The sequence below is a fragment of the Macrobrachium rosenbergii genome, chromosome 23 (genome assembly GCF_040412425.1).
Source record: "Macrobrachium rosenbergii isolate ZJJX-2024 chromosome 23, ASM4041242v1, whole genome shotgun sequence".
In the NCBI taxonomy this organism is placed as follows: domain Eukaryota; kingdom Metazoa; phylum Arthropoda; class Malacostraca; order Decapoda; family Palaemonidae; genus Macrobrachium; species Macrobrachium rosenbergii.
The window spans coordinates 52,118,998-52,146,364 of NC_089763.1; the positions used below are offsets into that span (position 1 = coordinate 52,118,998).

General features: G+C 38.6%; 1 protein-coding gene across 1 annotated transcript in view; it reads right to left on the reverse strand.

Moving 5' to 3' along the window:
- Positions 1-778: 778 nt before the first annotated feature.
- LOC136851625 (dentin sialophosphoprotein-like) overlaps positions 779-27,367 on the reverse strand; it is a 133,547-nt gene continuing 106,958 nt past the window's right edge. Inside the window, 2 exon segments of the mRNA XM_067126011.1 lie at positions 779-937; positions 4,864-5,041. Of these exon segments, the coding sequence (XP_066982112.1) occupies positions 4,887-5,041 (155 nt within the window). The 3' untranslated portion in view covers positions 779-937; positions 4,864-4,886.

Below are 27,367 nucleotides of genomic sequence, written 5' to 3' on the forward strand. Positions count from 1 at the left end.
TATATATATATATATATATATATAGATATAGATAGATATACTGTATATATGCATATATGATTATCACTTTTTATCGTGATTCATTTATCACACATTACCACAGGTGAAAAATATGAGACAGGGTGTAGGTCCTGACCGGTTTCGACTTTATTTCCAAGCCAATAGAGGCAGTCCCCGGTTATTGGCTTGATGATAACCACGGGGCTTTTTCGGCAATTTTTGGGGATTATTGGAGCCAAAAATTGCCGATTTTCAGTTATCAGCAATTTTTGGCACCGAAAATTGCCGATTTTCGTCGCTAGACAAGCGCCGTAAAACCAGATCGCCGAATACTGAGCCCGCCAATAACTGGGGACTGCCTATGTATATATATATATATATATATATATATATATATATATATATATATATATATATATATATATATATATATATATATATGTATATACACACACACACACTGTACATACTGTATGTATATAAACACCTCATCATACACTGTACACTGCTTTTCCAGCATACAAAAATACACCAAGTAAAGGTCTTTCTTTGTAAACTGTTGAAGATCTCAACAAAGAAATTTGACCCATACATCACTTTTATTTTATAAAAATTCAGCAACAAATTCCAGAACTGATTTCAAAACAAGGTTCTCCAGGTATTAATAGTTTCTCATACATATGGCATGATTCCTCACACAAAAAATTTGAAATACAGTAGTATATCATCCTACACTTTACACTATCCCTCACACAAATGAGATTCTTGTGTGCTAGAATTTTCTTTTGTGTCTAGTAGCTTATATAACACAATCTCTGCCATAGAAGTTCATAATACTTCAAGTATAGTTTTCATCCCAGTATGCTAACAGAATAAAATGCACACAGCTTCAATCAATGCCCAATTTTCCAAAGGGGCAGGCCTTTCCAAGATATTCCTGAAATGAGATTGGTCCACAATAATAATAAAAATTAACTGAATATAACAATAATAATAATAATTTACTTATGAAAAACCAAAAAGTAGTTTTCATAAATACAGTTCATCCTTTAACACTACAGAGTGCTGACTGACAGGTGGGCAGGGCTGCCATCAACCCATCAGTAATTAACCATGAGTCAGTAAGTTTTAACAGCCATTCCAGCTCACATTCATAAGGTAAATTCTAATGTAAAGAACAAAGGTTTGTATTTGTGTAGGTACAAATACATATTTAATTTTACTGTTTCCATTCATGTTAGGATTAATGGGGATCCTTTGTCATTTTAGTCTGATATGGTAAGAGGGTTTGTTGGCATCTGTTCCTGGAAGACTGCAGCAGTGCCAAAGATTGTGGTGGAATTTACTGCGCAGTCTATGAGTGGCTAAATAAAATTTCTAGCTGTCGTTTCAGTGGTGTGTGTGTAAACATTGATGGTAGCCACATATGTAAGCCAGGTTTTACTGAAGTAGGCATTTTGAGTGCTTGCAGTGGTAGGGTCTGTGCAGCTTTCTCTTATTCTAACACTTCTATGATGGGGCCTCATACAGTAATTCATAGTATTTAGGGAAACTTAGTTACTGGTTAGGTAGGTTTGCCCAGTAGAGTGTTGTCTACAGAAATTAAAGTCAACAGCCTGTTTGTACTAAAAATTTTGTTAATCAAACTAGTGGTAAATAAATCAATATTTAAGTAGTGGTTGATTTTACTTCCCCACAACTGCTGAATGAATGAATGAATGATTATAAGTTATCAGGCGTCTTGGCTTCTATGGTCACTGATGCTGACGTTAATTAAAGGACTACATAGTGTAGTATATTTATAATATAATTAAAACTTGTAGGAAATAAAATTATATCTTATGTAAAACTCCAGCTTCTAAAATATACTTAAAAATGCCACTAGCATCATACATCACATCCTCTCCGAGGATCTTGGCAAGGATATACCCGCCATCCCCATCCCGCACTTCAGAGAGGTATCGAACTCTTAAATCCCCAAGATTGGGGCACTCAACCGACAAATGCTTTACAGTCAAGGGGACTAAGCAGTCCTCACAATATGGGCAAGGCCTGCCCATCATTAAAAACTCATGTGTTAAATGAGTATGGGCAATGCTAAGACGACAGAACTAGTCTATTGCTCTTGCTCTTCATTTCTCAATATCATAAACTGTCACAAAGAGGAAAAAAAAAGCAACAAAAAGGCTTGATGAAAAAGGCAGGCTTTGTTTTTAAGTTGGATCTACAATGCAGACAAAACTGGTCTATTCTACTGCTGCTTGCTAACTAACACTTTGTTTGACAAGAAGGAAAAGAATTTGTCCAGTCAAAAGCTTATGAAGAAATGCATGTATGCTTTGTTATGTGAAACAGAGAGAACACAAGAATTCTGCCAGACATTGCAAGACTTGATGAGAAAAGAAGGCCTTGTTTTAGGGCAAATCTACAAAGCTGATGAAAATGGTCTATGTCGCTCATTACCCGCTAACACCTTAGTTGATGAAAAGCAAAAGAACTTACCTTGTCAAAAGTTTTCCAAGCAACTCGAGTCTGCTGTATGTCCAAATGCTTCTGGTAGCCACCATTGAAAATCAGTGGTAGTTGGACATGCAAAGCAACCAAGTGTCCTACATGGGTTGATGGATAGACTTCCAGTGATTTGGAATCATTTGGCAAAGGGTTGGTTCACCTTCAAGATCATTACCAATTGGTTCCACATCACTTTTGGAAGGAGGTTGTTTGTCATCAGACACAGGACCTTGGCATTGCAAGACACTGGATGAAGGCCGTGCTTCATATAGACAATGTGCCTAGACATCCCTATGCAACCCAGTTGGTTGGTGATAAAGGTTGTATTAGGGTCATTTACTTCCCTCCTAATGCAACGCACTCATTCAGCCAAAGGGCCGAGGTATTATTTTTGCAATGAAATGGCTATACCAGAAGTTCCTAAGGTACACAAGGTGGGGGAACAGACACTGGAATAAATATATATATATATATATATATATATATATATATATATATATATATATATATATATATATATATATATATATATATATAATCAAGTCGTAGCATAGTGGCCATTCAGCTTTCCTTAGTTTACCCTTGAATTTATCGAAAGTAAAGTAATCGCTGAAAGCCGGCCCGTAGTTGCCTTAAGCTATTGAGAGTAAATTCGTCACTGCACAGGCGACCCCAATTGACCTAGTCACCAACACATTAAAATTATCAACATTCCGATCTGTCCCTTTTCTTACCTGGGACAGTCATTCAGAAGGGACGGTCAATAGGGTCAAGGATGAGAGGCTGAGTGTCACTCCCTTAAGCAGCTTAGTTCAACTATGCTACTTAAGAAAACCATTCTGAAGGCAGATTGAGCTGGCTGGATTGTCTTTCCGTAGGAATAGCTTGGGGAATACAAGCCAATGGCCGGAACACCTGGACGCGTGACACATCCTTAGCCTGCTACCACGTGGACCCATTACTGGGTCCCTACTCTGGACAGAGGCCTTAAAAGGGCCTTAGACAGAGACATCTTAGCAGTTAGCCATACACGGGCGGTGAGTGATACGAATCACTGAGAGGTCATCCCCCTCCCCCCTGATGTCCACACCAGACTCCTGACGTGGACCCAGTACTAGTCCTCCTCGAACTCAGGCCCCGATATACAGTCCACCTCCAACTTGGACCTGTGTACAGTGCCACATGTGATAGCCTGTCGTCATTCTACGCCAGAGCCCCGCTCCCCCTAAGGTAAAGTACGAGTGGAGGCCTTTTCAGTCACGACAGTTTGCCCTTTAGAAGTGTTTATTGAGTGCCAGTATTGTTTTCTCATCCTTGTGCCATTTGTTCAGTGCCTTTTGCAGTGTTTAGTGTTCCAGTGTAAAGTGTTCATTTATTCCTCGAGTCCTTGGCACCATCAGTGCAGACTCGAGTCATTTTTTGTGTTATATTTTTCTTATAACGGCATGTAATGTGTAAATCTCTCTTGCAGAAGGACCTCTTTGCAGTGGACTCATCTTGGACTGTGCCTTGCCATTATTCAAGACTCCAGTAGGAGGATCTTCAGCATTGCAAGCCTTTTAATTATTCAATTATCCATTTTCCCTTTTAATGCTTTTATTTGTAAATATAATTTCTCAATTTATCGCAGGTGTTTACGTAACATTTCCTTATGAAGTAGAGCCCTAAGCTCACGAAATCATCCCCTTTTCCTTTTTTTTTTTTTTTACGATTTCCCTTTACATAAAGTCAGAACTTCAAGGCCAAATAAATAAAGTTTCTGTTGTTGGCCTGTAAAAATCTCTAGTAATCATACAACCCCAGGGAAATTTGTAATACATATATATATAATATAAAATCATCAGGTAGGAGTAGCAGCAATGTAGCTCCTGCCAAGATGTATTTGGAATCCTCATCTATTCGGCTAACACATCAACAACTGCACTTTTTTCTTTGACAGGAAGTCCCTTAACCTTTTACTAATCCTTCCCAAGGCAGGACACTTGCATATTGTAAACTTTGATAATGGATCTACTGTATGTAGCTTAAATATAAGATAACCTCAATCTGCCGTTTAATAAAACCTTTGCAACCTGGACTTAGCAGGAAATAACTTTAAGAATTCAGGACACTTTAAAGCACATTTTCATAACATTTTTTAATAATTTTTCTTTTGACCTGTTCAAAATGTTTATTTAATTTTAAGCAAGATAACAAACAAAAGTTATGAAGAATTAAATACCAACAATATATACAGTACTGTAATTTTATTTATAATGATACTTTATATAAAACAATATGAATCTGAATTACATAAAATTTTGCATAAAAAACAATTCGTAAAATGTCAACCTTTTAATCTTGTCAACCTACCTTTAATCTTAACCTTGTTTTGATTAAGAATTTGATTTTGACTCTGACTCAGATTCTGATTCTGATTCAGTAATGCACCTTGCCCTTGAGGCTTGTATTGGCTTTTCAAAAAAATCATCAGCTGGACTCCTTTCCGTTTTTGTGGCATAAACGCTGAAGGCATTCCGTCTACCACGTCCTGTAAAATATTTGTACAAATCAAATAATGAAAATAATGGAATACTAAAAATTGGAAAAACTCTAATCTTGAAAATTTTTGAAATGCAGTACAACAAAAATGGAGGTATCATTAACCCTTAAACGCCTAATGGACGTACCATACGTCGACGAAAATTGTCTGTTGGATGTCAAGTGGACGTACCATATGTCGATTAAAAATGCTTTTTTTTAAATATTCGCGGAAAAATAATTATAGGCCTAGTTTGCGGAAGGTTTCAAATCACGCGCCTTGAGGGATGCTGGGAGTTCACAGATCAAGCTGTTGTTTTGTTTATAAGCGTCACCCAGACGCGCATGCGCGTATTCCCTCCTTCTCGTACCAGACAGCATCAGTGTCGGACTGTGTGAGAGCGATTTTTTGACGCATCCGTGTTTTGCAGAACTTTGGCGAGTGTTTGCGTATTTGTGCTGCAACAGGACGTTTGCAGAGATGTCTCAAAGCCGTCAGGACCGTGAAAGGCGCATACTGCCTGTCGGTAGTGAGCGTGTGAGACGAGTTTTAGACTGGGATGCTGGAGAAGGACCCAGCAGCCAAAGTGACCCAGCTTCTCAGCGCCGTGTTGTTCGCCCACGTGTGACCGAATCCGACCAAGGACCACATTCCGTGCCTTTTACGACCCCTAGGAAGCATTGGGGTGTCCTGAGGGGCATCCGTAAATTTTGAAAAAACTTTTCCTTCGCTGAAAATCCTGGCATTTCTTGAGTCACCTTGTCGTAATTTTTTCGCCGTTTTATATTATTCGTTACATAAAGTGTTATACATCAAAATATGCGCAATTTCATGTAGAATACAAAAAAAATAGATCATTCTTTTAGCTTTTAACAGTTTTGAAATATTTTCATTTAAATCACGATAACTGACAAAATTTTAACATTTGCTCAATTTTGACTCGACCGAAATGCTCGAAAAACGGAATCGTAAGCCAAAATTCTTACATTCTAGTAACAATCAATCATTTACCTTTATTCTGCAACAAACGGAAAGTCTCCAGCACAATCTTTCGATTTATGGTGAATTTTTAAAAAAAACTTTTTCCTTCCATCCGCAAAAAATCCTAGCATTTCTTGAGTCAAATTGTCGTAATTTTTTCGCAGTTTTATATTATTCGTTACATAAAGTGTTATACATCAAAATGTGCGCAATTTCATGTAGAATACAACAAAAAATAAACCATGCTTTTAGCTTTTACCATTTTGAAATATTTTCATATAAATAACGATAAATAGAAAAAATCAACCTTCGGTCAACTTTAATTCGATCGAAATGCTCAAAAAACGCAATCGCAAGCCAAAATTCTTACATTCTAGTAACAATCAATCCTTTACCTTCATTTTGCAACAAACGGAAAGTCTCTGGCACAATATTTCGATTTATGGGGAATTTTTGAAAAAACTTTTTCCTTCCATCCCGCGAACTCCGCTAAAAATCCTAGCATTTCTTGAGTCACCTTGTCGTAATTTTTTCGCTGTTTTATATTATTCGTTACATAAAGTGTTATACATCAAAATGTGTACAATTTCATGTAATACAACAAAAAATAAATCATGCTTTTAGCTTTTACCATTTTTGAAATATTTTCATATAAATAACGATAAATAGAAAAAATCAACCTTCGGTCAACTTTAACTCGATCGAAATGCTCAAAAAACGCAATCGCAAGCCAAAATTCTTACATTCTAGTAACAATCAATCCTTTACCTTCATTTGCAACAAATGGAAAGTCTCTGGCACAATATTTCAATTTATGGTGAATTTTTGAAAAAAACTTTTTCCTTCCATCATGTTAGGCGAACTCCGCTAAAAATCCTAGCATTTCTTGAATCACCTTGTCGTAATTTTTTCGCTGTTTTATGTTATTTGTTACATAAAGTGTTATACATCAAAATGTGCACAATTTCATGTAATACAACAAAAAATAAATCATGCTTTTAGCTTTTACCATTTTTGAAATATTTTCATATAAATAACGATAAATAGAAAAAAATCAACCTTCGGTCAACTTTAACTCGATCGAAATGGTCGAAAACTGCAATTGTAAGCTAAAAAACTTACAGTCTAGTAATATTCAATCAATTTCCTTCATTTTGAAACAATTGGAAAGTCTCTAGCACAATATTTCGATTTATGGTGAATTTTTAAAAAACTTTTTTTACGTCCGCTGCGTTACAATTCATGCATCATTTTGTGATAATATTTTCTCTGTGTTGCTTTAATCGTCTTACAATCTGTTATATACCAAAATCATCGCAATTTAGTGTACAATACAACTAAAAAAAATTAACTCATTAGCTTTAACCGTTTTGCTTACAGCGCGATTTGTATACAATTATATACGAGTTTTTTTTCGCTGTCATATATTCCAATATTTATATATGATAATGATATTTTTTTCATTTCTGATGGTTGCATACTAAACTTCAGGCAATGAGAAAAAAGGAGCCAAAAATGAATCTTAACCTTAAAAACTTAGCGTGCTGTGATTTTTGAAAAACTTTTTTCCGCTTCAGCGCTAGCTCCCAACGCAATGGCATATGGGAGACGTTTTTGTAAACAGGGCTTCGGCGTTTAAGGGTTAAGTATATCCCACTGCTTTGAAATAATTTTCTTCATCACTGTTAGTAGGTTCAACAGTTTAACTGCACTGGAGTACATGTAGCACGTCATGATTGCCACTTTACAGTCAGTGCTGAAAGTCCTTTGCAGCATTCCTTCAACTACCTACTACCTGTACTTTCATTTCTAGCCATTCCCTTTGGTCTCCTACCAAACACTTGTAGAACTACTTTAACTTACCTTCATAAAACTGTCAATTCTCACAGAAAAGAAAAAACTACTAGTTGGGAAAGCCCTATGGAAGTAAAACAAAGTAACTTTAATTTCAATAAACTACTTTATACAGTATTAGCAAAAGATGTTCAAATACCAAAAAATATCAGCATTACATAATTTAATTTGTGCAGGTAAATTGCCAACATTCTCATCTAAAACAAGAACCATTACATTAAAATAGAATGCATTCTCTCTTATACACACACACATACACCATACATATATATATATATATATATATATATATATATATATATATATATATATATATATATATATATATATATATATATATATATATATATATATATATATATATATATATATATATATATGTATATATATATATATATATATATATATATATATATATATATATATATATATATATATATATATATGTGTATATATATATATATATATATATATATATATATATATATATATATATATATATATATATATATATATATATATATTGTTAGGAACCTAACTCTGGGTTCTGCAGGTTCTTGAACTTACACATTCAAGACAGGACTGGGATGACCAGAAGGACCAGGACTGGCAACAAAGGAGAGACAAAACATATGCGAAAAGCTCCTTAAACCTAATTTATCATACATATATACAGTGAGTACAGGCTCTGAGTCTCACAACATCACAATGATCATAATACATGATAATCAAATGTAAATACCTTAAATGCGATATATATATGATAAACAGCAAATCATTTCCAGATCAAATATACAAACACCCTAAATTTTAAATGCAATGCAAATTAACATTACTTTAACAGCAGAATGAACCCACAGACATTTACAAACATAAATGAATGTCAAATTATACAGCAGCAGTTATCAATAAATGAACATTAAATAGTAAACATGAAATAAATCATTACCAGAGCCACATTTCTGCTCAAATACATTAAACAACAACATCCTTATAATAAAGATAATAAATCAAGGTTCAAATAGAATAAAAGACAGCATAATAATTACAGTGATCATTACACACCAATGCAATGCCAACCGACAGAATCTCTCAAATTGTCAAATTAGTCATTCACTGCCAACAGGATGAAAATAATCAAACAAAATTGGTCGAATCAACAAATGACCAGCAACCAGCTGTCATGACAAGAATACATCCTCAACACAAGAATTCGCTGATTCGCTGACTCGTCCAGAGAGCATGTATAATCGTCTCAAAATCCTTGTTGCCTAAAGAAGTCCAACACACATCCAAACACAGAGGTCTCCATCCTCTCGCTGAAATTAACAGGTTCATCATACTCGTTATTCAGCTTGAAAGGGTGACAAATCGCGCCTCTCCTTTCTTGTGTTTCTCCCTTCAGATGTACATTAATCACGTCATGTATGTTACCTGTCTTTATTTCAGATTCTTTATGTACCTCATCTTATGCAACACTGTACGGCCTTTCCGCCGACATGTATATCTACCTTTTATATGCCATGTAACAAATATTGTACATATTTTTATGCTTGTCATAAAACACAAACTCTGTATGGATGCAGTGGGGGTCCTTGGGTCAGCCGCTACCTTTCCGTCCACTTTTTGTTTTATAAACACCTGTTGAGAATAATAAAGGATGTCTCTCTTTTGACATTTCTCTTGAACCTCACACTGGTGACCCCGGGTCAGGAACAGGTAGCGTGGTTTTGGCCCAGCCATTAACAGACTAACTATGGCTGCACCGTACCATCAGAAAGCCTTTAGCGGACTGACTACGGCGTAAAGTTTAAGCACCCTCCCTGGTGGAAACAGTGCCATTAATGGACTAAATATGCCGTAGCCAAAAGGAAACGTTTTGGCACTTCGTTCGACCTCTCAAACAAATCAGCACCATTAACGGACTCAATATGGCGCATTTTCCCGCTTTTTGGTGTGTGAGAAGTAAAGATGTCAGAAGCAGAACCTCAATGCGAACCCGCGAGCATTGTCTGTACGCTTCTCTCGCCAACAAAGTCAGACAGAGTCAAACTTCCCCCGTTCTGGTGACATCATGGTTCCAGCATGCAGACGCGCACTTTAGCATGGCGCGCATCTCAGACAATGTTACCAAATCAGACATAGTCATGACGGCACTCCCGGAAGAAGTATTCAACAGAATCTCCCCCTGGCTGGACATGCAACCTGACAAAGTTCATACATGGACTTAAAAAACAAACAAACTGCTGAATTCTTACTCGATGCCACCACCTTAACTCATCACAACCCTGCCGCTGCCCTCCGGTTGACAGCAGACGCCAGCAACATCGCCTGCGGTGCAGTACTCGAGCAGCTGGTGAACGGCACGCCCCAGCCCTTGGCCTTCTTCAGCCGCGGGTTTTCGCCAGCTGAGACCCACTACAGCATCTGCAACAGAGAGCTGTTGGCTATGTACCAGGCTGTGAGTCACTTCAAGTACCTGCTGGAGGGAACCGAATTCACAATCCTAACAGACCACAAACCCTTGGTTCACGCATTTGCAAAGCAGGGGGATGCGTGGTCTGCAAGGCAACAGGGTACCCGACCGCCATCTCCGAATTCAGTTGCACCATCAACTACGTTCCTGGTAAGAAAAACCCAGTGGCCGACGCTCTGTCAAGAGTAGAAATCAATTCCCTTCACCTTGGCATCGACTAAGAAGACCTTGTGAGAGAACAAGCAGCTGACCCAGAGACGGCGGACTACAGGACGGCAGTAACAACTCTCCTCTGCGACACCAGCACAGGCCGCCCACACCCCCTGGTACCCGCCAGAGGAGAAAGTAAGTGTTCGACATAGTCCGTGGTCTCTCCAATCCATTGGGCGCAAAATGGCGCACCTCATGACTGACAAGTTCATCTGGCACGGCATCAACAAAGACGTCCGCCAATGGGCAAGGAGCTGCATCCCATACCAGACGAGCAAAACATCCCGGCACACAGAGTCCAGGACCAGCGATTTTCTCCAACCTCGTCGGCAGTTCAGCCACATCCACATCAACGTCATCAGGCCCCTTCCGCAGTCGGGGGGGAGCCAGATACCTCCTGACAGTCATAGACCGCTCCACCTGCTGGCCCGAAGCACCAACAACATAATGGGCAGAGGCCCTCCTCTCCAGTTGGATAAGCCACTTCGGAGTGCCAGACAGCATCACTATGGACAGGAGCCCTGCATTCCTGTCAGAGCTCTGGGTCTCCTTGGCATGCCTGATGGGTACAACTCTACACAGCACAACAGCCTACAACCCAACAATGAACAGCATGGACGAGAGGGCGCACAGCTCTCTTAAAACAGCTCTCATGGTACGCTGCACCGGCAAGAGGTGGAAGAAACAGCTGCCCTGGGTCCTGCTGGGTCTCCACACTGCACCAAAAGCAAATGGTGACGCCTTCCCTGCTGAGAAAGTCTACGGGAAAACACTGGCCGTCCCCAGAGAATTCTTCCTGCCATCGGCTGACGGTGTCAACACCCCCCTCCCAAGGTGGACAGAACTTGCACAAAAGTTCGCGCCCTGCCACAAGACCTTCACTGAAAAGGGGGGTATATGTAAGGGCAACAAATCACACCTCTCCTTTCTTGTGTTTCTCCCTTCAGATGTACATTAATCACATCATGTATATTACCTGTCTTTATTTCAGAATCTTTATGTACCTCATCTTATGCATCATTGTACGGCCTTTCCACTGATATGTATATCTAACTTTTATATGCCATGAAACAAATATTGTAAGTATTTTTATGCTTGTCAGAAAACAAATTCTGTATGGACGCAGCGGGGGCCCTCGGGTCGTCCGCTACCTTTCTGTCCGCTTTTTGTTTTATAAACACCTGTCGAGAATAATAAAGGATCAGTCTCTCTTTTGACATTTCTCTTGAACCTCACAAGCTAAATGATGTCTTGCTGTCCTGTTGCACCATACTGCTACTGCCTTCTGGGTTGTATGAAACCAAGGCTACGGTCAGTCTGCTACTTGAAAAAGACTTCCTTCTTGGCTGTTTATCTCCAAAGATGTGTTCTAGACGACACCCAAAATCTGGCTGATGTTGACACTCGGCCCATGACCAACGTAACCTTCGTCAACAACTCGACCAAAACACCAGAGAACAGGAGAAACAAGGAAACTACCTTGAAAGTTATTTCAAAGAAATAACAACCGTTATTGCATAATTCAATGAAACAATCATTACATTCACATGTACAGTATTATCATGTATATTTCTTTGTTAATTTGCTCTTGTGCCAATTACTGGAGATGTAGTAATCTCTTCTCCTTTGACATTAATCATTATCTATGGTATGGTTCTTTTTCACTTCTTCAGTGTTTTTGACATCTGCCTTCAAAGGTTTTACTATTATTTTAGGAGATACAGTAAAGGTATATTCTTAGCTTGTTTTTGTTTTTGTTCCCTTTTCATCTCCTTTATCTTTGGTTTAACCGATGTTTCTCTAATAATAGTTGGTATCTTTGTTTTGGGTGGTGTTCTCTCCAAAGGCCTTTTTTTATCTTTAATTTCCAGTCCATCACAACCCTCCTCTGTTACTTCTGTAGTAGCATCCCCCTGTGTTTCTATTTGCATCAATATTTCAAATGAATTGGATAAAATATTATCCATCTCGTTTGTACCTGTTTCTTTATTCTTTATACCATTTTAGTTTTTTTATCTCTAAACTATTAATTTCTTCTTGAGATTTACTTCTCTGTGCTCTGTTACTTCTATCTGTTTGCATTTTTGTTGCATTATTTGCTCTTGTTATTGAAGAATATGTATGTTTCTTAGACGGATCTTGAATTCCTCTCACTTTTAATTCCAACTTTTACAGACATCCCAGTTTATTCTTGTAGTATTTTCAATTCCATGTTGTATATATAATACATGCATTCTTAGGATCTTGCATGATGATTCTGCCCCCAGTTTACACACTTAGGTTCACTGCACTTCCACTGTGTGGTATGCTCAGTAGATCCACAATAAGCGCATAACGGTTCATTACGACAATTTTTCTTTGTGTGCCCATACTTACTGCAATTTTGACACTGCAGTGGCTTTGTGGACATAGGGTCTTAACTCTCTATTTTGGTCTAAAATATATATTTTTTGAGGTAGATCTTCATCCTGAAATTTTATTTTTGGTATCTTTAATATCTGTTTATTGCTATTTTTTACTTGGTACAACATATACCTCACAATCTTGGACCCTGGGGTATTTTTTTTTTTGTGTCTATTAATATTTTCTTATCAACTGGTTCATTGTTGTTTTCAGGAAGTACAATGGTACCCTGAATGCTGTTCACAGAATCGTGTTTTTTTCACTTTTATGTTACTATTGTATCTATTTTTCAAAGACAAATACTCGTAGTCTTTGGACTGACATTTTGTTGTGGCTTCTATAAGCCAAGTTTTCTCCTTTATTTGTCTGAACGACATATCTGTCGTTGGATGTCTATTTAATAAATAATTTTCTAATTTTAAAGCTGAAGTGAGTCAAGGTTGGGTCATGTCAGTATTTACTCTTTTTGGGAGTTTATAAGGTATTAAGTTTTAATGCCATCCTGATTTTGATTATTTGGATTATCCAGATAATTGTCCATTTCCATGCTAGAAGATTTGCTCTGTACTGGAGCAGCGGTCATCATCTGTGCTGGAACAATACCATCAAAGGGCCCAGGGGTACTTGAATCTTTAAAATTACTCAGCATAAAGATTTAAGTAAAAAATGAATTAAATAAACCTGAAAACCTTGAAAAGATATCATCAGCCTTTCATGGAGTTTATTCTTCCACCAATGGCACAAGTGAGAACCCACTCCCAAATGTCCGCTCCCTACTCTACCCCACAGGGAATGGCACAACATGATTAGAGTGGCCCAAGTGTAAGCCAAACCCACTTGCTAGGACTGACAATATTACTAGAATACAATCATCCCCACCCTAATCATGTTATGGGCAAACCGGATAGAATGCCAAGAGTCCTATCCCCAGAACCAGACCCCCTGGAATCCGTGGTCCAGCCCTAAAGAATAGTTCCGCCTGATATCTCTCAGGTCCAAACATTAACGGGCAGTTGATGGTCCTATCACAGTTCCCACTATTTAGCTTCAGATATACAGTAATACCCCGAACTTGAGGCGAATTCAGACACATGAATTTTTCTTTGGAACCTACTTAATTGTCATACACAAGTTTTTCATAGACACGCAAACATTTGAATTTGTTTAATTTTTTATGTAATTTATAAGTTTTCAAGCTTTTATGTGTAAATTAACCCTTAAACGCCTGTTGGACGTTTTAAACGTCGTCAAAAATTGTCTGTCGAATGCTGAGTGGATGTTGCAAACGTCGACTGAAAATGCTTTTTTTAAATATTCGCGGAAAAATAATTATAGGCCTAGTTTGCGGAAGATTTCAAATCACGCGCCTTGGCAGATGCTGGGAGTTCACGGATCCAGGTGTTGTGTTGTTTTTGAGCATCACCCAGACGCCGCATGCGCCGAATTCCCTCCTACTCACGCCAGATAGCATCAGTGTTGGACCTTGCAGGAGCGATATTTTGACGCAGAAGTGTTTTGCAGAACTTTGGCGAGTGTTTGCGTATTCGTGCTGCAACAGGACGTTTGTAGATATGTCACAAAGGCGTCAGGACCATGAAAGGCGCATACTGCCTGTCGGAAGTGAGCGTGTGAGGTGAGTTTTAGACTGGGATGCTGGAGAAGGACCCAGCAACCAAAGTGAATTTTAACATTCGGTCAACTTTGACTCGACCGAAATGATAGAAAAAACACATCCGTAAGCCATAATTATTACATTCGAGTAACAATCAATCATTTACCTTCATTTTGCAACAAACGGAAAGTCTCTAGCACAATATTTAGAATTTTGGTGAATTTTTGAAAAAAAAATTTTCCTCCGCTCCACATATGAACTCACTGAAAATCCTGTCATTTCTTGTGTCAGCTTGCCGTAATTTTTTCGCCATTTCATATTATTCGTTACATAAAGTGTTATACATCAAAATGTGCGCAATTTCATGTAGAATACAACAAAAAATATATCATTCCTTTAGCTCTTCACAGTGTTTTAATATTTACATCGAAATCACGATAACTGACAAAATTTTAACATTCGGTCAAATTTGACTCGACCGAAATGATAGAAAAATGCATCCGTAAGCCATAATTATTACATTCGAGTAACAATCAATCATTTACCTTCATTTTACAACAAACGGAAAGTCTCTAGCACAATATTTAGAATTTTGGTGAATTTAAAAAAAAAAAATTTTTCCTCCGCTCCGCGCGTGCGAACTCCGCTGAAAATCCTGTCATTTCTTGCGTCAGCTTGCCGTAATTTTTTCGTCGTTGCATATCATTTGTTACATAAAGTGTTATACATCAAAATGTGCGCAATTTCATGTAGAATACAACAACAAATATATCATTCCTTTAGCTCTTCACAGTTTTTTAATATTTACATCGAAATCATGATAACTGACAAAATTTTAACATTTGGTCAACTTTGATTCGACCTGAAATGATCAAAAACGCATCCGTAAGCCATAATTATTACATTCGAGTAACAATCAATTATTTACCTTCATTTTGCAACAAACGAAAAGTCTCTAGCACATTATTTAGATTTTTGGTGAATTTTTGAAAAAAAAAAAAAAAAATTTTTCCTTTGCTCGCGCATCGCATCTCCACTGAAAATCCTGTCATTTCTTGCGTCAGCTTGCGTAATTTTTTCGTAATTCATACCGCCATTTCATAAATTATTCAAAATTACATGTAGAATACAACAAAAACATTCTTTTAGTTTTTTAATAGTTTTGAAATATTTTCATTTAAATCACGATAACTGACAAAATTTTAACATTCAGTCAACTTTGATTCGACTGAAATGATCTAAAAAACGCATCCGTAAGCCATAATTATTACATTCAAGTAACAATCAATCATTTACCTTCATTTTGCAACAAACGGAAAGTCTCTAGCACATTATTTAGATTTTTGGTGAATTTTTTGAAAAAAAATTTTCCTTTGCTCCTTCAGCGGACTCCGCTGAAAATCCTGTCATTTCTTGCGTCAGCTTGCCGTAATTTTTTTCGCCATTTCATATTATTCATTACATAAAGTGTTATACATCAAAATGTGCGCAATTTCATGTAGAATACAACAAAAAATATGTCATTCCTTTAGCTCTTCACAGTTTTTAATATTTTCGACGAAATCACGATAACTGACAAAATTTTAACATTCGGTCAACTTTGACTTGACCGAAATGATCGAAAAACGCATCCGTAAGCCATAATTATTACATTCGAGTAACAATCAATCATTTACCTTCATTTTGCAACAAACGAAAAGTCTCTAGCACAATATGTAGATTTTTGGTGAATTTTTGAAAAAAAAATTTTCCTTTGCTCCGTGCGCGCAGACTCCGCTGAAAATCCTGTCATTTCTTGCGTCAGCTTGCCGTAATTTTTTCACCATTTCATATTATTCGTTACATAAAGTGTTATACATCAAAATGTGTGCAATTTCATGTAGAATACAACAAAAATATATCATTCCTTTAGCTCCTTCACAGTTTTTTATATTTACATCGAAATAACGATAAATAAAAAAAAAATCAACCTTTGGTCAACTTTAACTCGATCGAAATGGTTCAAAAAATGCAATTGTAAGCTAAAAACTTACAGTCTAGTAATATTCAATCAATTTCCTTCATTTTGGCACAATTGGAAAGTCTCTAGCACAATATTTTGATTTTTGTTGAATTTTTGAAAAAATTTTTTTACGTCCGCTCGTTATTTAATTCATGCATCATTTTGTGTTAATATTTTCTCTGTGTTGCTTTAATCGTTTTACAATCTGTTATATACCAAAATCATAGCAATTTAGTGTACAATACAACTAAAAACAATTAACTCATTAGCTTCAACCGTTTTTTCCTTACAGCGATTTGTATACAATTATATATGAGTTTTTTTTCGCTGTCATATATTCCAATATTTATATATGATAATGATATTTTTTTATTTCTGATGGTTGCATACTAAACTTCAGGCAATGGGAAAAAAGGAACCAAAAATGAACTCTTAATCTTGAAAACTAAGCGCGCTGTGATTTTTTGAAAAAACTTTTTTCGTCAGCGCTACCTCTCGGAGGCCCGGCATACGGGAGACGTTTTTGAAAATAGGGCTTCGGCGTTAAAGGGTTAATAACATTGAATATTAAAAGAAATAATTTTTCTCTCTCTCTTTTACTGAGATGAGAGATTTTTTATGGTACATGTATACAGGTATGTTTATTTGTTTTGTATGATAAATAAATTTTTTACCTAATAATAAGTACTAATTTTCAAATATTAATAAGATCAGTAAGATTAAATAACAATAATAATAATAATAATAATAATAATAATAATAATAATAATAATATTGGTAAGAATCCCTCTTTTAGACAAGTACTGTTGAAAGAAATTGCTGCATCAGCTGCATTGATCTTGTATAGAGTCTTCTCTATTTTCCTTGTAACAGTTTTCTCGCTGTTACCACAACTGGCGAGTAATGCGCCAATGTGATTCATCGGGGGAGTTAAACTTCCAGTGAGTCCGATTATTTCTATAAGAGTAAGTCAAATTTGGTGGGCACATCACGTAGGGTTTTTTACACATAGACGAAAAATGTATTGAATTTGGATACAGGTCAAAATCTTGAAGTGGCCAACATTTCTCCTGGATTCTTCCAAGTATGATCGGAGTAGACTGGTGGTGCTAGAGGGATCTACTCTATAAATAGTCGTAGGTCAGCAGGGGGTCTTCTCATGCTGATTTGTCATTGGTTGGTGGCGCATAACAGCTTCCTATTGGCTGGAGAAAGTTTCTCTCAAGTCCTTTTGTGGCACTGTTGCAGCCTAGCAGACCGTCGAGGCAGGGGCATGACGCCACTCGGTGGTGCATGACGTTACGGTGGCTTGAATTTTCATTGGCTGCTGGGTTGCCCGCCTCATTAGAAATTTGTTGCGCAACGTCACGGAGGCTTGAATTTTTGTTGGCTGCTGGGTTGTTTGTATCATCAGGTATTTTCGGGCTGGGGGTTTTGTTTGGTCCAGTATTACTGTTGTGTTCTGGTATATTTCTTCTCAAGCTGGTGGGGAGGAAAAGTACTTCCTGTTTTGTGTTGAGTGAGGGCTTCTCTTGTTGAATAAGGAGTGCCTCTAGCAGTCGTAGACGTCACTGGTCAGGGGCCCTCCCTATTATCCTGGTGTTTTTAATAATATCGTTGCGGGAGATGGCTTCCTGGTGCGGTTCCTAATAGCTCCTTCCTGTGCATGGCATGAAATTCTCTTGGACAGCTTCATGGTAGTCATTCCAATGGGCAGGCATGAAAACTGGTAGACTACATTTGTCTGCTTCAAGGGATCTCTTGCTGGCGGAGTCAGATTGTTCTTCAAGATTAGGTCCCTGGTACGTCGATTCTGGTAGTAGATGACAAGTTCGAGTTCTTTATCGGCTTCAGTGGGGGTCACAGTCTCCATTATAATTTTCTTTAGCGCGTTTTCAATTCGTTATTAATCTTTTGGTTTGAGTACCAGTTATTCTCGAGCATCTGGGAGACATGGTCAAGCTCATGGTGAGTGTCCTGCCACGATGAACAGTGGGTGAGGACCCTCCTAACATAGGCCCTGACCGCGGTGTTCTTGAACACCCAGCAGCCAATGAAAACTCAAGCCACCGTGACGTTGCACAACAAATTTCTAATGAGGTGGGCAACCCAGCAGCCAATGAAAATTCGAGCCACCGTGGCGTCATGCAATGTCATACACCACCCAGTGATGTCACGCCCCTGCCTCGACGGTCTGCTAGGCTGCGACAGCGCCGCGAAAGGACTTGAGAGAAACTTTCTCCAGCCAATAGGAAGCTGCTATGCGCCACCAACCAATGATAAATCTGCATGAGAAGACCCCCTGCTGACCCACAACTATTTATAGAGTAGATCCCTCTAGCACCACCAGTCTACTCCGACCCACTGCCGTGATCATACTCGGAAGAATCCGGGAGAAACATTGGCCATTTCAAGATTTTGACTTGTATCCAAATTCGATACATTTTTCGTCTACATGCGTAAAAAAACCCTATGAGATGTGCCCACCAAATTTGACATACCCTTAATAGAAATAATCGGACTCACTGGAAGTTTAACTCTCCCTGATGAATCACATTGGCGCATTACTCACCAGTTGTGGTAATAGCTAGAAAACTGTTATAAGGAAAATAGAGAAGACTCTATACAAGATCAATGCAGCTGATGCAGCAATTTCTTTCAATAATAATAATAATAATATAACTGTAATTACAAAATTCGCATTATTTTAGACAAACAAATTCTTCCCCTCATCTTTTGTAAGAAGCTCAAGGCAAAAGCTGTCAGACATGTCATTTAACATGACAAGAAGGGGGAGTGTTGCTGATTAGGGGTCAAAGATTTCTTAGTTCATAAAAATTTTCTAAGGACAACTCTATCTCTCTCTCTTATTACTGTTGATCTAATTTTACCTGATCTAATTTTACCTACAAACTCTACAAACTGTAAATTGCATTCTAAAACACAGAGACATAGAGCATTTCAGAACAAAAAGAGAGACAGAATATAGAAGTTTTTAAAAACGAGGTTGAGAAGACTTCTAAAAACAGATTGGTAGAATGGGGGAAGAGAGAAATAGTATACTACTCTTCACACTCTCCTATATTCTTGCGTTAACCATTTATTTCTTTTTTTAACTGTAATGTATTAAGCTAACTTTTAAATGAAATTACAGTAACTTTAATTTCATTTAAAAGTTACTTTAATACTGAATTTCCATCTTTTGATATCTAACGTAAGAATAACTTCTCTCTCTCTCTCTCTCTCTCTCACGTTATTCTCTCTGTCTCCGTTAATTCATAAATAATTTAACTTGATATTTCAAGTAAGGACAATCTCTCTTTCGTGTGTTATTCTCTCAGTCTCCGTAATAACTGATAAATAATTTCACTCACTTAAGTAAGGACAACCCTTATCTCTCTCTCTCTCTTTCATTCACAGCTAGTGCTCACACATTTTTACGACTTATTATTTCTCTGTACGTCTTTACCTGTACAGTAGATAGTTTAAATTGATCTCATTTTATCCGCACCATCTACAAAGTGTAAATGCGCTAGTGTGGCAAATACGTTCTAAAACATAGAGACATAATAACTAAGAGTTATATTAGTCAAAATAAAAAACACTGTTCATGAAAAAGCATTTCAGAACAAAGAGAAACAGACGTAGAATAAAGTTATTAAAAAGAGGTTAAGACTTCTAAAAATAGATCGGTCAGAAAGGGAGAGAGACAGAAAATCTCTTCCAACTCTCTATTTTTATGTCAACCATTTATTTCTTTTTTTTAAGGGTAATGTATTAAGCTAACTTTTAAATGAAATTACAGTAACTTTAATTTCATTTAAAAGTTAACTTGATAATTTGGGAGCATGATTAGGGTCATATTTAGTGTTTAAACTTTACAAATAAACATTTATTAACATTTTTAGAGACCATGCCAAACTTACAGGAAAATCCACCTTGCGCGAGGGGTCCTGGAACCAACCTCGCATAAGTTCGGGGTATGGCTGTAAACCCAATCCCAGTTACGATATCTTTTCCTATTTATCAGGTCCGATAAATTTTAGCAAAAGCGGAAAATTCTGCAAAAATTAATTCAAAGAAATATATAATGGTATATGGGACTCTTGGACTCAAACCCGGAAGAGATTCCTGGGGTTCAAGAGCCCTCTCACCACGTCAAGGTGGTCCCACATGTCGCTGGTTACAAAGGTCATATATGGGTCATGTTTTTGCCTCCTAATACAAATGCACTCATACAACCAATGGATCAGAGTGTTATTGTTGCAACAAAACAGCTACACCAGAGGAATTTCCTAGAAAAAGAGGCAGCAGTGTTCGAGGACAAGCAGAAGTAACACTTGGCTACACTGGGGAATGGATTCTGGAGAAACTTACTAAGTATTTGCTGAAATCTGCCACCTACAATTCCAAAGATGTTGCTTGGATGTCACTATGCAGACCTTGGAGCACACCTGGAGCTGTAACCTGAAGGGGAAAGGAGGCTTGATCAACTTCCAAGGTTTCACTGTCAACAACTTTTGGAGCCAACTGGTGATAGGAGGTCACAATGTTCCCAAAGCTAATGTACGAGAGTGGATGGACAAAAATGTGGTAATCCTGGCTTTCAACTGTTGTAGTAACTACAGCAGCTATCTTGTTACTACTGGTGAGATAGAAGAGGAAGCCCCCAAAGATGAATCACCGAGTCTGTGGCACACAAAACCCCATGCTACAAGGATGTGCAGAGCACCTTGGATGACTTCGTTGAACTGATAGAGAACCCCAACATTGAACATTGCTGTTTCCCCAAGGCCTCTGAGTATGGTGAAGGAGCATGAGAAATGCAGCAGTTGGTGATTGTGAAGCAGAATCATCATTCTTTTCGTCAGAGTACTCTCAACTGCTTCTTCAGACCCCTAATCCATATGCATCAAAGCCCACTGCCATCCACTTCTTCAGTGACTTGGTCATTCAGCTCAGATACACACACAAACATTTTGGCACCCTTTGCTGACAAGCCAGGCTCTTCTAGCCAGGAATTTGATGTCTCTGTTGCCTCTCTAAGATCCTCTAGGCATCTAAACACCTCTTCAACCAGTTTACCACCTCATGACCTCAACGAGACACTAGTATTGGAGGAGGGGAGGACTTACAAGCCTTCCTTGCATCGTTTTAAAAGTTCAACGAGACATAGTATTACTGGAGGAGGGGAGGACTTATATACCTTCCTTGCATGGTTTTAAAAGTTCAAATTATTTTTTTACAGATCTACTGAACAGAACTACTGACTTTCTGGAAATCTCTACAATCGGAACATTTAATCTCTGGGAGGACAATAGCAGTCCTCCAAGATAATACAATGATTCTTTCATACCTCAAGAAGCAGGGAGGGACAAAGTCCAAGTCACTGTTTGTCCCAGGCAAGAATAATGTTTTTGCTGATCAACTGACAGGAAGGGCAATTTACCAAAGGAATGGTTGCTACATTCAAAATCATGGTACAGTGCTTATAACACCTGTTATAAAATCTCAAATTTATATATACATTGGCACCTCAACTTAGTGTATATCCTTATTTAACAGTACAATAAAAATAATCTAAATATTTCATATTTGCCAAAGAAATCCAGTCAGTATGAAAGGGTTACTGGAGAGTGGACTGAAGCTTTTCCTGTCTGCCTGTAAGGATGGCCGGTGAACAAATGAACAAACACACTCATGTTTACCAATGCCTTCCTGGCTGTACTTGTGAAGGTGGATGGCGAACAAACACACACACACACACACATGCAACATATGCTTTCTTCCTTGTGCAGCATGTTAGGAAACAATATCCACTTATGATACCTCCAACCTTTTCTCTCTCTCTCTCATACATTATTTTTACTGACATTACTTAATGCAGCACAGTACTGTACTCTGTCCAATACAATACAGTAAAGCAGCATTACACTTTTTCTGTATGCAGTACTTTACACATCTTGTAAGCATAAGTAAGTTCAGGTTGTAGACATATTTTTAGATGCAATTCATTTTGCAGATATATCTCGGGATTTGAATAAGCAAACTAATATTTTCACTTGAATGATAATTACAAAAGACCTCTTTGGATAAGCTATTAAGTATTTTATGTGGAATTGCACTTTACCATAAGCTATAAAAGTTAGCCGATGGGTACCTTTTTATGATAAAATAAAGTTTTATATACAATTAAGTAACTACATAGTTATTAGTATCACTTAACTGCAGCAGTTATGAATTTGAAATTCACGGTAACAAGTTACTGTTTTAGTGTAGGTACAAAAAACTTCAACCTTCAGTCAACCCACTCGACCGGGAAGAATAAAACGCAACAACAGTGCTAAAAGCCCATTCTAGTAATATTCAATCATGTACCTTCATTTTGCAACAAATTGGGAGTCTCTAGCACAATATTTCGATTTATGGTGAAATTTTGAAAAACTTTTTTTGATCATGTAGTTACTTGGTAAAAATTTAGAAATTTTTTTATTTTGTCATAAAATTTTTGTCAATGTTTTATATAAGTAACTAAAACATATGAAAACGCAATTTCATGCTAAATACCAGATATTGACATGGTTGTAGGAAGCATGGAAATATTTTCATATAAAAAACACTCATTAAAGGGTCAAATTTGAAACAGAAAGTAAAAACACAGCTAAAGCATTACATTCTAGTAATATTCAATCATTTACCATTTTGCAACCAAGAAGTTGCAGCAGGAAGATTCTGCCTCTGGTTGCCAGAAATTCATCTCAACCTGTAATGTTTGCAGTTTTATATTAGTCGTTACATAAAGTTTTATATATGGTCATCTCTATTTCAGTGGGAGAACCTTAGCAGTTGAGTTTTGAAATATTTTCATATAAATCACAAAATAAATGCCCTTGCCCTGGGCGCAGTACAATGAATACAACCAGAAATTCATTACCACACACTATTAAAACCATCACCCAACCATTAAAAACCAACAACTGTTGGGTACAGGCAGTCCCTGAGTTACGACAGTTCCGGCTCACAACGTTCCAAGTTTACAACAGTTTTTCAGATATATTCATAAAAAAATCCAGTCAGGTTTACAATGCTTGTTCCAAGTTTACAACGCGGCCCGCTTGTGACAATCAAAGTTTACAATGTTTTTCAAATATGTATATTTATAAAAAAATCCATTTCTGGTTTAAAAGTATTCATCAAAAATCAGTTTCTGGTCACAATACTGTATAAAACACATTCCAAGGTTACGACATTTTTCCAACGCTTTTTACACCACGTTGTAAGTGGAACTAGTTTTCTGAGCATAGCTGTGCTCTGTATTTAACTGCATTGGTAGTTGACCGGACAATTACCTTCCTGGGTCGAGCATGCAGGCGCGTGTAACAATACCAAACAATCGGTCACTCACGTGTTTGCCTCCATTAAGCTAGGTTCTCTACTACGTTGCTGCTTTTCATTTCTGCAGTTTTTCGTTACTGTACTTTTACTATGGCTCCAAAACGGCAGAGTACTTTGCCTGATGCTGGTGCATCAAAGAGGAGGAAGAGCATCACCATGGAAGTTAAGTACGCTGTAATTAAACTTTCGGAGAAGGGAGAGAGTAATACCAAGATAGGTCGTGCCTTGGGCCTTAGTAAGACGATGGCTGTGACCACAGTGAAGGACAAGCAGCATATTCTGAAGCATGCGCAAGATGCTGCACCAATGAAGGCGACGGTAATTAACATGAAGCAACATAGTCAGAACGTGGTGGAGATGGGGAAGTTACTGTTCATCTGGCTGGAAGACCAGAACCAACGATGTGTTCCAGTGAGCCTAAGTGTGATTCACGAAAAGGCTAGGGAGCTGCATGTGGCAGTAGTGAAGAAGAATGGGGAAGGCAGTGCTAGTAAAGAATTTTCCGCCAGTAGAGGTTAGTTTAACTGCTTCAAGGCTCATGCAAATTTGCACAACATGAAGTTACAAGGTGAAGCTGCTAGTGCTGATAGCGTACCTGCAGAAAGCTTCCCTAGTGGTTTGGCTGAAATAATTAGGGAAGGTGGTTGCACTGCTGACCAGGTATTTAATGTAGATGACAGGGTTATTTTGGAAAAGAACGCCAAACCGTATGTACCTTCCCAAGGAGGAGAAGTCAGCACCAGGCCATAAAGTTGGTAAGGAGAGACTGACTTTACTCTTTGGGGCCAATGTAGTGGTGATTTGAAGCTTAAGCCCTTACCAGTGTATTTGGCAGAAAATCCCGGGCTTTTAAGGGCATTTTCAAGAGTCTTCTTGAAGTGTACTACAGTCTTCTATTTTCTTTGCCAATGCCCCAATTGTCCAGTCAATGAAGTTAAATACTTCGAAGACTTTAAAAATGTCTTTCACAAAATGGTCTAATTCTGAAGATGTGAACATAATCTTAGCGGAGTTAACAGCCAATCTCTGTGCTGCATCCACAAGGCTGGAGAAGTCCCCTTGGGAGGAAGCAGAAACTCCCAGTAAAGGCGCTTCCCAAGTGGAGTAGGACGAGTATCTCCTTAGAGACAGATGGGAGGGAGTTGCAAGTTGCACTGAAAACAGCTTTACCAAGCTCCCTCTTTCCTGCTAACCAACTGTCAATGCCCGCTAATGCCCTCCTAGAAGATGAGAGGACCATCTTCGGTAGTCTGGAGGCCTCTACTGGCTGTCTCATCAAGGCCAAACCAGGTGATGACAGGGCCCTTGGAGAGAAGAAAGCTGGATAGCAGAAGAGGAAGTACCTCGAGAGCGCTGAATACGCTGACGTTGGATGTTCCTGATCTACGGATTCTTTGTCGGCTTCCTCACTGGATGTAATGGGAGGAGCTAAGTCCGCCTGATCCTGTGTAACAGCAGGTTGCTTTTGTAAAAGTCCAAGGATGTTATCCAACTGCCATAGGATAGGTTCCAACGAAGGATCCGTGACGGCAGGCATTGGTGCCAAACGTTTGGCTTCTGGCGCCAAGTGTACCGAAGGCAAGAATTCTGGCACATGGTGCTCAGAAACTGGGCATATGGACACTGGGCGCTCAGACAATGAGTGCTCGCATCGCTCGGACACTGGCCGATCCGACACCATACGCTTGGACAATGGGTGTTCGGGCATTGTGCACTCGGAAGTTGGGCACTTGGAATTTGGGTGTTCAGAAGTTGGGCACTCAGACACTGGGCACTTCGACACAGAACAGTCAGACTCTACATGTTCGTAAACCAGGCACTCAGCTGCTGGATGATCGGACAACTTGGATGAGGAGTGCCGCGTCAAAGACCAGCTCACCATCATCGAAGTGTCCTGCACAAGCCGATCAGGACTGGAAGTTAGGCATTTGGACCCTGGATGTTTGGACACAGAACACTTTGACACTGCACATTCGGACACTGGGCGCTTGGACAATCTGGATGAGGAATGCTGCGTCACAGACTGGCTCTCCATTACCAAAGTGTTATGCACAGCCCGCTTGGGGACTAACCCAAAAACTGCAGGAGGGAAGAGGACTCTGCTCTTGTTCCCTGGGAATCTTACATGGGAGCAGGGAAGTGTGCTCAGCAGAAGGAGCATGCCTTTTCAACGGCCTTGACACTTTTGAAAAACATTTACGCCCCCTGTCCACACTGGTGTCCAAATCACTGGACAACAGAGCATGCACATCTGTATGAACACCTTTCCAATGGCGATCCGCCGAGTCCTGGGTTCAATCAACAGGCTTGGTTGAGGGGGGGGGGCTACCCATGGGCAAGGCCCACTGACCTCCCTTGGACTTCTGGTTTGCTTCCTCCCAGGTTTGGGGAAGTCTAACATTGACCTTTGTCTAGGAGCATCGGTGGGATGAGTAGTCACCGCCTCCACTTGAACTGCACTTGCACCAACACTCATTACGCTTACCTGATCCATAAGAGCCTTAACTGAAGACCCGACTTTGGCTACGGTATTAACAAGCAGACCAAACTTTTGGTCAATTCTAGGTTCTAGGCTAGCCATGGCATAGGGTTCAGAAGATTGGGAGCCAGGTAACTGAGTCTGAGGAAAAGTTGGAGGGCTGGTGATTGAGGAGAACACAAGTAGGGGTGTAGAAGGGAAAGAGTAGTTACCTGACTAGCTAAACCTTTAGCCTTGGCTCTAGCAGTTGCCTTTGTCTGTCTCTGGAGTCTATCTAGATGTCTTTCCAAAACTTTCCATTTACCCTGATTCCAGTCTTTGCATTTGTCACATTTAAGATCAAACGAGCAAATTTGCCCTTTACAATGGCAACACAAAGTGTGCAAGTCATACTTAGCAGAAGTAAGTCTAGTATTATAGTCTTTGCTGCAATACCTAATACTAGACATGCTACAATCTGCCAACACGAATGAATACTTCACCAAAGACAAAAGATACAACCATCTGGCAAAATTCAAATCAGAGCTGCTCAACCAACCATGTAGTTGTTGACGGGCAAAAACGAATTGGGCTCTTCAGCACTGCTTTGCCTATTCTTCCCAGGTAGTGGGCAGGGTCTAGTTACCTACACTAAAACAATAGCGCGTTACTGCAAATTTCAAATTAACCCTTTAACGCCGACTGGGCATATTTTACATTGACAAGAGTTGTCTGTCGGGTACTGAGGGGATGTAAAATACGTTGACTACAAAAAGTTTTTTTAAATATTCGCGGAAAAATACTTACAGGCCTCGTTTGCGAAAAATTTTAAATCACCTGTCTTGAGGATGCTGGGAGTTCACGGATCACGCTGTTGTTTTGTTTACAAGCGTGACCCAGCTGCGCATGCATGCAAATTTCTTTCTTCTCCTAAAAGAAAGCAT